Source organism: Halyomorpha halys, unplaced genomic scaffold (genome assembly GCF_000696795.3).
Source record: "Halyomorpha halys isolate HHAL.00 unplaced genomic scaffold, Hhal_1.1 Scaffold742.1, whole genome shotgun sequence".
Classification (NCBI taxonomy): Eukaryota; Metazoa; Arthropoda; class Insecta; order Hemiptera; family Pentatomidae; genus Halyomorpha; species Halyomorpha halys.
In genome coordinates, this window is record NW_027115923.1 from 19,415 (window position 1) to 31,303 (window position 11,889).

The window sequence follows — 11,889 nt, forward strand, 5'->3', positions numbered from 1 at the left end:
CTCATTTTTCCATCTCGACTATCAGGTCCTGTGTCTTTGTCGGCTTCACTGCCACTTCCTGAAAACAGCCTGACTTTTCCAGCCACCATTTTTCTTTCGTTTGTCTCAACCAACGAAGTAGTTCTTGTAACATTAGATGCTACAACGGCCAAGTCTCCCGCCATTGCAGCACTGCGGACGTGTGATGACGTAATGACGGGGAACCCGCTTTCTCGTTCCCAATCGACGCCGGTACTGGGGTTCCGTGCCCCTGCACCGTAGTATGATTATAATTATTTCCCTCCATTGTATTTCGGAATGGTAAATAGCATTTTATACCTACTGCCAGGTAAAACACAGCCGCCTCTAACCTGAAGAACAAACGCTGACCAGTACGCCGCCTATTCTAGGAACCGTCGCGTCTGGATTTGATTCTAGTTTTGGTCCACCCCGGGTATTTTATTTTCCCGGTTCCCGCCATATCTGGTGAGAATCCCCCTATCCGCCACCTGGGGAGGCGGCCGATGGGAGACTAGCTACTCCACACGGGGTAGCTTATCAACTAACTGACGTGACACATTCTGGAGGTTTAATGACTTTTAAGCTCGCTGACTCTTTTATCTTAGAAGATTACGAGACAGTAATTCACTACTTACATTTCTTTTATTTAATTGACAATATACAAACTATTAAACAGGTTTTAATACATTTCCCAGCTAAAGAATCTATTTATAACTTGACACTTAAACAAATTCTGTACTTAGAAGATAAAATCGAATCTTTAACGTAACATAACAGAAATAAACGAGGACTTATTAATGGTCTCGGTACTGCTATCAAATGGTTAACTGGTAATATGGATGCTTCCGATAAGGAAAGGTATGATTACATTATTGAAAATCTTGAACATGACGAAAATAGTATACAAAACAACTTACTTAAATAACTTACAATCAACAAGAAAATGATAAGTAAAGATTTGGAAACTTTATGGTTAACTAGCAAAATCCACTGTACTATAAGAAATGGTACAATTCACTATATTTTATCAATCCCAAAAGAAAGTAGAAAACTTTCAACATTGTACTTGTTATCAGTTCCATCAGTACACCAAAACAATCTTGTAACAACAGTTGTATCCAATCACTTAATTATATTTTCTCACAACCAAGCTTTTACCGGAAACTGTACTTATATCAAAACAAATTATTATTGTACAAATGTGTTACAAAATACAAACTCTTGTATTAATCAAGTTATCAAAAATAATATTACCTCTTGTAAAACTACTACTATTAATAATGAAGAACCTTTTATTAGATATATAGAAGATATTGATGTATATATGTTATATAAACAAAATGTTTTATGCCCACAACCTAATACTACATTACCTATTCCTATACCTAAAAGTTGTGTACTAAAATTAGGAAATAATGACTCTTTTGTAAATATTACTAGAAATAAGGATATTAGTATATTACCTATGTCATATTCATATGAAATCTTTAGTTATACTCATTCAAATATGACGGATCCCGCCACGAAAAGTAATGTGAGACTACCCTGTCAAGACGAACATGTTCTTTCTGCGGTAAGATTTTTAAATTTAAAAATCAGTGTTTGAGCCATTTGCCTTATTGGCAGAGAGAGACACCGCTCGTCATGACTAAGCGGAGGCGTTTGGAAGCGGCTATAGGACCTTTATATGAGATTGAGACAGTGTTCGGAGGAGATCTCAACATTTTCTTCATTCCATGCTCCAAATCAATCGATGTAATGGAATTTCTCTTGAATCAAACAGATATCCTCCACCGATTGCTTTCAGAGTTTTTGGCAGGATCAGACACTCCGATGAAATTTAATCTGGTTTTAGTGGCTACGTATGAAAATCTCAGAGGAGATACGTGAGATCGTGTCTCCAAAACGAAAAACTTTGCTATTGGCGACATCTGTTCCATTTTGGACACTCTGAGTGAAATGTATGCGAAGATGGTATCTGAGATGTATGATGTGACAATGAAGGGGGGGCGGCTGGTCCTTTAAAAAGTTAGACGGCCTCCTCTTGAAAGTGAACAGATTGAAACCTTTATAATTGTTTACACCTGATAATGAAAGTGTCGATTTCTTTTGGTTTATTTTATTCAAGTGTGAGATTATTTTATTGAGTTACTTTTTTTCTCTAATTCAATTTATATAATTGAAGAATAGAATAGAGTATAAAGACAATCTAACATTTATTTAAAAAGATAATAATAAATGTATGTATCTTATTCCAATAAAATAAATCGTTTTCTTTTGTAATTTGTTGCATTTTATTTTTAAAGGTGATAACCGAGACCAATATCTGTATTTATGTTTTAGGTATTGCCTGTTCCAAATTCAAACCTCAGGGAATTACATGTTGCTTTATCGATATCCGCCAAGGAAACTAAAATAGAGAGTATTATAGTTCAAAGTCAAAAGTATTAAAATATAAACTGACGGCGGAGCACACTCAGCACCTAGCTAACAAAATGACGAAGGGAGGTTATTATATAAAAAGTTTTTACCTTGTCCTTTGATACCCAACAAACCACGCGGTGGGGCAAACAAAATAAAAATAAAATAAACAAAATAAATCAAAATTACGACCAAAAACATAATAGCAGTCGGGCACACTCAGCCCCTGTCAAAACCTAAAGTTTCTCAAGGCGCATGGAAAAACGAAATGGTGGAGGGGGGTTGTAGTATGTATCTGACCCATCTAATCAATGGGTGGTGGGGATAAACAAACGAAAGACAAAATGGCAACCGGGTAAACTCTTAAGCCTTTGATAAGTGGTGGGGGTAAACATTCAAGTTGCAAGAAAAGAAAAATGACGACGGAAGGTTATAGTATAAAAAGTGGTTACCTAGCCCTTTGATGGGTGGTGGGGCGACTAAAATAAAAATTAATTGGCGTCCGCGCACACTTAGCCCCTATGTAAATCCACAAATATTTGAAACATCGGAAAAATAAAATAGCGGCCGGGCACATTCAGCCCCTGTTAAAACCTAAGGTCTCCTAAGATGGAGTAAAAACAATATGGCGATCGGGCGCACTCAGCCACTTCCTAAAGCCTAAGTATCTTAAGTCGCAGGGAAAATAAATGGCGGCCTGGTACATTCAGCCTCTGCTAAAGCCGTCAGTCACGTGACCAATATTGCGGTGAACGAAAAGAAGAGGATCGCGAGACCCTTATAATAAAATGGCTGCGATCAAGAACACAAAATGGCGGCCACGTACACTCAGCCTCAGCTGAACCCTTAAGTCTCTCAAACATCAGCAGAAAAACAAAATGGCGGTCGAAGATCACGTGACTTAAAGGAGAGTGTGGCCTAATGATCACGTGATTGACCACGTGAGTGGTTAATATTATGTCAAACTAAAATTGAATTTAAATCCCCCGCCAGGGGTCATGTGACCAAATACTAGCCTCCAGTTTGCTGACTCGATCAAAAATAAATGGCGGCCGGGTGCACTCAGTCCCTGCCAAACCCCTCAAACCTTTCAAACAGCATAAAAACAAAATGGAGGCCGGAGCACACTCAGTCCCTGGTGGCCGTCACATGACATAAAAGAGGCGTGGCCTACTAATCACGTGAGTGGTTAAAGTTATGTCAAACTAAATTTCAATTTAAATCCCCCACCAGGGGTCACGTGACCTAATACTAGCCTTCGATTGGCGATCAAAAATAGAATGGCGGTCGGGCACACTCAGCCCCCGGTTGTAGTATAATAGGACCGATGTAGTGGTGAAGGAAAAGAGGATCGCGATAACGCCATAAATAAAATGGTAGCATAAAAACAAAATGGCGGTCGGGTACACTCAGCCCCACAATATGGTGCTGAACAAAAAGAAAATGGTCGCGAGACCCCCACAATAAAATTGTGGCGATCAAAAACAAAATGGCGGCCGGGTACGCTCATCCTCTTTCAAAACCCGTACGTCACGTGACCAATATGGCGGTGAAGGAAAAGAAGAGGATCGCGAGACCCTCGTAAATAAAATGACGGCTAACCAAAAGAAAAGGATCGCGAGACCCTCGTAAATAAAATGACGGCTAACTAAAAGAAGAGGATCGCGAGACCCTCATAAATAAAATGGTGGTCGGGCACACTCAGCCACTACCAAACCCGTACGTCACGAAATCAATATGGTGGTGATCGAAAAGAAAAAGGTCGCGAGACCCTCATAATAAAGTGGCTGTAATAAAAAAGAAAATGGCGGCCGGGTACACTCAGCCTCGCCAATTCCATAAGTCACGTGACCAATATCGCGGTGAACGAAAAAAAAAAGGTCAAGAGACCCTAGTAATAATAATGGCGGAGAACAAAAATGAAAATAGCGGCCGGGTACACTCATCCTCTTCCAAAAACCGTACATCACGTGACCAATATGGCGGTGAAGAAAAAGAAGAGGATCTAAAGGAAAAGGATTGCGAGACGCTCATAAATAAAATGGCGGCCGGATACACGCAGCCTCTACCAAACCCGTACGTCACGTAATCAATATAGCGGTGATCTAAAAGAAAAATTCCGCGAGACCCTCATAATAAAATGGCGGTAATCAAAAAAGAATATGGCTGCCGGGTACACTCATCCACTGCCAAAACCAGTAAGCCTCTCAAACAGCATAGAAACAAAATGGTGTTCGGGCACACTCAGCCTCTGGTTGTAGTATAAAAGTGGGTACCTGATCCATCAATGGGTGGTGGGGGTAACGCGAGACCCTCATAATGCAATGGCGGCGATCAAAAACAAAATAACGGCCGGGTAGATTCAGCCTCTTCCAAAACAAGTAAGCCTCTCAAACAGCATAAAAACAAAATGGTGGTCGGGCACACTCAGCCACTGGTTGTAGTATAGAAGTGGGTACCTGATCCATCAATGGGTGGTGGGGGTAACGTGGCCCCTCTTAACGCAATGGCGGCGATAAAAAACAAAATGGCGGCGGCGTACACTCAGCCTCACAATGTGGCGCTGAACGTAATGAAAAAGGTCGGGAGACCCCTGTAATAAAAATGGCGGTAATAAAAAACGAAATGGCGGCCGAGCACAGTCAGCCTCTGGTGACAGTCACGTGACTTAAAAGAGGGCGTGGCCTAATTATCACGTGAGTGGTTAAGGTTATGTCGAATTAAATTGAAATATAAAACACCCACTAGGGGGTCACGTGATCAAATACTAGCCTCCGGTTCGCTGGCTAATGATCACGTGACCCCCTAGTGGGTGTTTTATTGACGTACCACGTGAATGGTTAAGGGTGGGTCGAGCTGAATATTGGAATTCAAATCTCCCGCCATAGGCCACGTGACCAAAATACTGGCTTCTGATTGGCTGCCCACGGAAGTGCCGCAGCTCCCCCTTATTCTCACTACTTACCACCCATTGGTGGTACTTCAAGCATTAATTTAAATTAGAAGGTCCCGTGGCCATCTTCTTTTCAGACGCATCGGAGGATTATCAGGGATTGTTAAGGATGAGAGATTAAGAACTAATGGGTTAGGATGGGTAAGGAGTTTGGAATGAAAAGGCACATGCCTGTTTGGGGCCAAATCTGGCCCGATTTTAATTTTCAAAACGAATTGGATGTTAAGGTCTTTGTGGATGAGTTTATTTGTAACGTAATAAGGAGCATCAATGATTTTACGTAGGATTGTGGATTGTAACAATTGGATGCGGGAAGGAATTTAATGGTTTAGTAGAGCCCCAAAGCTCAATCTCATATGTCCAGATTGGTCTGATTATCATAGTGTATAATAATTTGGTCCCCGATATCCGATATTTTGATTTCGATATTAAGTAACCGATAATGTCGCAATATTGATATTGTCCTCCGATAATATCTCTAGAAACAAAAACAAGGGAAAAAAAAAATGTCACCTGAAAAATATAGATGTAAATAAAAGAAACATTCGAGTTATTTTATCGAAATATAAATATTTTGTTTAAAAAGACTGGGTATGTTTAAAAAGAAACATCGGTGTTTTGCTTCCGTAATTAAATATGTTTATCGATATTTGCCATTCTTATTAATATCGATATTGAGGTTAGCAAAGATATTTCGATATCATTTTTACAAAATATCGATATTTTATTATATAAAATTAAAAATATTTCATATAACATTTCAAAACGAAAATCCATGTATTACAATAATTTAATATCCATATCGATATTTGACATTCTTATTAATATCGATATCTAAGGTTAGTAACAATATTCCGATATTATTTTATCGAAATATCGATATTTTTTTAAAATGACTATAAAATTGAAAAATGGAATATCGATATTTTATTTTGATAATTACATATTTTAATTCGATTATCAGTTTTGTTGTAATATCAATATAGGATATTAGCAACAATATTCCGATATTATTTTATCGAAATATCGATATTTTTTTTAAATAGACTGGGAATGTTTAAAAAGAAATATCTATATTTTGCTTCTGTAATAAAATATCGATATTGAAGTTAAGAAGATATATTCCGATATTATTTTATCGATATTTTGTTTAAAAAGACAGGGAATGTTTAAAAAGAAACATCGTTGTTAAGCAATCTTAAGTATCGTTGTTAAGCATTCTTATTAATATCGATATTGAGGTTGGCAAAGATATTTCGATATTATTTTATCAAAATATCGATATTTTATTATAGAAAATTAAAAATATTTTTTAAAAAACTGGGAATGTTTAAAAAGAAATATCGATATATTGTTTCGGTAATTATATACCTGTTTCGATATTTGACATTTTTATTAATAACGATATTGAAATTTAGCACAGATATTTCGATATCATTTTATTGAAATATCGATATTTTGTTTAAAAAGGTTAGAAATGTTTAAAAAGAAATATCAGTATTTTCTTTCTAAAATTAAATATCCATATCGATATTTGACATTGTTATTAATATCGATATTAAAGTTTAGCAAAGATATTTCGATAGTATTTGATCAAAATATCGATATTATGTAATAGAAAATTAGCAATATTTTATATAACATTTCAAAACGAAAATTCCGTATTGTTTCTATAATTTAATAACCATATCAATATTTGGCATTGTAATTAATATCGATTTCGAAGGTTAGCAACAATATCCCGATACTATTTTATCGAAATATCGATATTTGGTTTAAAAAGACTGGGAATCAAATATCAATATAGAAATTTGACTTTCTTATTATAAGTTATTCTTATAAGTTAAGTTAAGGTATATCGATAATATTTTAATGTTTTCAATTATTGGTAACATCGATATCGAATATTTGCAGAAATATTCCAATATAATTTTATCGAAATATCTATATTTTCTTAAAAAAGACAAGAAAATTGAAAAATTGATTGTCAGAGGCTGCCTGCCACGTTGGTCAATTCTCTATTCTACGAGCCCTAGTTCTTTATTTAATAATAGTCAATTTGATCACTCACCCCACTAAAATTACGTTGATATGGTTTAACTCCGTATAAAGTAAATGTTTACTGGTTTTCACTGCAACACATGAGCTAATACGAGAGTGGCCAAGGAATAAACAGAGAGAGATAACTAACTAGAACCTTAGTAGCAGCCATGACACTTGGTACCAAAAACTAATTCAGAATTAAAAGCAATGCTGTTGATTGCCAACGTCATCAGTGAAAATGTCAATTGAAAGGAACCCTTTTTTAAAGTCGGTATATTATTACAATATATAATTAAAAGCCCGATGTGGCCTTATTTTACGATTCAAAATTTAAAATACATGAGTTTTGAACTGTTATAGTTGCCTTATAGCCTGTTTCATAATGAAAGCTAGTAGTATTAGTTCATAGTACAAGTATCCAAAACAACCTGTTAATTACACTAATACTTTTTTTTTTATAATAGGGAGGACTATTACTGATATTACAGGAGTTAAAAAGTACTAAAGTACAAGTTACTATTGAACAAGTCAGTGTAATTGTATTAAGTTAAAGCAACAAGATTAATAGTATTAATTTGTACTTTATTATGAAACAGGGTCGGTTCTCGAAAATAATAAATAAAATAAGTTTATTTCATTTACATATTTCTTTTAAAATATTACATATGTATGTACATATTTGGTATTTTTAAAGTAAGAGAATCCAAGCCTTATTATTGCTTAGTATAATGCAGACATTATACTTCATGGTTGGGATTTGATAAGTATTATTCATTAAATTAATTGCATCGAAGGGACTTTTAATGAATAAAACTACATCACAAAACAATAATTTATTCTTGAAAAAATTAACTATGTAATTGAACAAAAGTGTGATAGTTCTTTATTATTTTTCAGACATCGGCTGCAGTTTCGTCAATATTATATCAGTTAAGTTTACATGAAGAAAAACAGAACAAATTGTATGAAGAAATAAATCGTGTTGTTCAAAAGGGCCCAATAACCATGAAAAAGTTGGATCAAATGCTCTACCTAAAAGCTTGTATCAAAGAAACATTAAGGTAGGATATAACATTCCAAATACAATAAACCTACAGATATATTGAATAAAATCTACTTCACACTAAGCGAAGGTTCCACTGTGATAGTGATACAGCTGTCGCAGCCACTAACATTGTGTAAACTGACAATTGAAGTCGTACTATTAGAATGTTTTTGATAGTTAGAAGTACTATTAAATATCTGCGTACTTGCACTACAGAAATCTATAACATGGAACCTTGCCTTTAGCCGTTACTTAATAAAAGCGATGATGATTCTATCTAGTTGCCCTCAGAGCTTTCTTAGTTTGAATTTAATAGTCTTCTAATCATTGGTTGTGTATATAAGTTTGTGATTTAAGCAATAAACTTGCTAAAATACACATTCTACATATTCTTTACATGGAGCAATTTAATAGAGTATATCATGTTTTACTTAACAAAGGCCAAAATTACCGAATGGACTGTAATGAATTTATAGGAGGTAGTCTGTCCTTGTACCATGGAAACAATGGTAGTATCTAAGTGAGCTTGGGTTACCCCCTCCATACTGTCTGTGCTCCCGAAAGCAGTATGTCCGTAAAAATATGGCGTCCACGTCACGTAGCCAAAGATCTTCAAGTGCCATCTAAAATCTAATTATTAATTAAATAAAAAACTATCAATATATACACATATTATTGAACATAATTTTGGAGATGTTGGTAAATTTGTAATTAGTCTGTAGTATGTTTTAAGTTCAAAGTACTTTTGCTATTTAATCTTACGGAGTATAGATCCCTGGAACCCCTGTAGTCGTGTTAGTGTAGTCTTGAAGAGGTTTCTCATAAGTGGGGCACCGTGGAGCAATGTGGTTCTTATGACTGATTTGTAAATTTGCAGTTTCAGCCATAACGAGAGTTGAGGAGATGTGAGCAACTGGTGTAGCCTATAGGATTTGAGACGGGCTATCTTGAGTCTCTCCTTGGTGTGATGAGATGGCGTAAGATGACGGTCTAGTGTCACGCCAAGGTAGAGGATGGAGTTGGAGATTTTTCGGCCTTGTTTATCAACTACAAATCTATGAGACTGGCTGCTATATTTACCTTTTTGAAATGACATAAATATTGCGTCAGTCTTAGTCGGGTTCACCCTTATGCCATCTTTCTTCAGAGCGTCTACTATGGTGGCGGAAGCTTCCTGGGCAAGGGCGAGAGCCCGTTTAGGCCTGGCGCGTCAAGGTTATGTATGCGCCAGTCATTCATTTATGTGTTGGATTTGTACCTACATTTTTGTATGTTTGTTCGTTAAGTATTAGTAGTTTGGACATAATCGTCTTTGGTGATAGCGACTGTTTAGGTCGTTTTATCTGTTTTGTTTGATCCAAGATAGATGTTGTTGGATTGGTAGTCGAGATAGCCCGTACAGCAATTGCAAGTTCAAGGTGGAGGAGAGGTGCCAAGTGTTATGCAGCTATCATCACTCTATATGTTAAGAATGCTTTTAACACTGCAAGATGGACCTGTATAATAGATGCCCTTCGGAGTATGCCACCATATCTTATGAGAGTTCTCACTGACTATTTCAAAGATAGAGTTCTGTTTTATCTTTCAGACATGGGCTAAAGGAGATACAAGGTGACTGATGGTGTCCCACAGGGCTCGGTAGAAGGGCCTCTTCTATGGAATGTCATGTTCGACGCAATATTCAAAGTGACAGTGCGGAAGGGATCCACAGTTGTGGGATTCCCAGATGACGTTGCAGTTGTAGTGGCGGCGAAATACTTGGAAGAGGTTACCCTCATCGATAACCAGGCTATTGCTACGGTTCGAGGTTGGCTGTCTTCGGTACAACTTCCAGACCATAAGACCGAGGTTCTCCTAGTAACGAGCAGATTTCGGGAGGTGGACCGTGGTATGGCCGCCAGCATGGTGAGGTGGATTTTTACATAACCCAATTGTTGACCGGACATGAATGCTTTAAAGCCCACCAGTACCGATTCAAACTGGACAACACCGCAGAATCCCCTGGATGTCAGACTGTCGAAGCAACAGCGGAGCACGTGTTTTTTGCTTGTATTCGGTTTGCTCAGGAGAGAAGCGCGTTGCAGGTTACAGTAATGTTTAAATTTTTTTTTAATATCTTTATTGCAATTTACAACTGTATATTACTCGTTCCTACGCCATGACAGACCTGATCGCAGGGGAGGTGGTGTCGGATTATATATCCACGAAAGTCTTAAGGCCAAAATCCTCCTGCAGTCTCCTTCTCATGACTTTTCTCACGTGGAATACTTGTTCATTGAAATTTCCTCCATTACCTCTCCTCTGTTATTTCCCGTAGTTTACCGTCCTCCTCGTGTTCCATTCGACAACTTCTTCGCATCCAACCTCGTCAACCTGGTTTCCCACTACACCAATATTATTGTCGCTGGCGATTATGCTCTCACAATCTCCTGAAAAACATTCCCTAACTGGCCTGCTGTTTTCCCTTAACCTTCATCTTGTTCCTTATTCTCCTACCCACCTCACCCAATTTTCCGACACCTGGTTAGACTTTTACATCTGTGACTCCCCCATCAAAATTCCGTCTTCTTCTCAACATTCCGTTCCATTTCTCTCATCACATGATCTGATCCAAATTACATACGACCTACCCGTGAAATCACCTCCAAAATAGTATCATACCGCAATTTAGACCTAATCACTAATGAATCCCTTCAGCCTGGCCTTAATTCTCTACAATGGGACATATATTCCTATAACTCCATTGACCTTATGGTAACCACCCTGACCTCAAACCTACAATCCATATTAGATATCCATGCTCCTTTTTGAACACCAGAACCATACGCTGTCCCACTGCACCTTGGCTGACCGCCGAAATAAAGGAAATTATGCAACGATATAATCGATGATAAAGAAGAGATGCAACGAGACGCAAATACCGTCGAACCCGTTTATCTGCCGATTACATGTCTTTCAAGATCCTCCGGAATGAAACCCAATCCGTAGTCCGACTTGCTAAAACCTCCTTCTTTCATAATGCCCTTTCCAATGCTTCTGATTCCAAATCCAAACGGAAAATACTTCGTAACCTATCCCTACCAGAATCCATTAATCTCAGTTCCTTCCATGTGATTCCAGATGACCTCAATGACCATTTTTTATCCTATGCTCATAATTCCTCTATTTTCGATATTCAACATCACAATTTCAATCCTGAAGACTTCTTTTTCTCACATCTGTCCTACGATGAATTACTTTCCGCTGTCCTGAAATCCCACACTAATGATTATGGCTCTGATAGTATTCCAGTAAAACTAATAAAATCCAGCCTCCCTGTCATCATTCTCATTCTTTACCACATCTACAACTTTTCATTGCAAAACTCCATATTCCCATCTTCCTGGAAAACCACCCTTGTCCGACCTTTGAAGAAAATTTCCATCCC

The 11,889-nt window shown here is 37.3% G+C and overlaps 1 protein-coding gene across 1 annotated transcript in view; it reads left to right on the plus strand.

Moving 5' to 3' along the window:
* Positions 1-11,889, plus strand: part of LOC106685785 (probable cytochrome P450 301a1, mitochondrial) — a gene marked incomplete at its 5' end in the record, with an annotated part of 81,241 nt that overhangs the window by 12,518 nt on the left and 56,834 nt on the right. Inside the window, 1 exon segment of the mRNA XM_067052906.1 lies at positions 8,315-8,478. Coding sequence (XP_066909007.1) covers positions 8,315-8,478 — 164 coding nt within the window.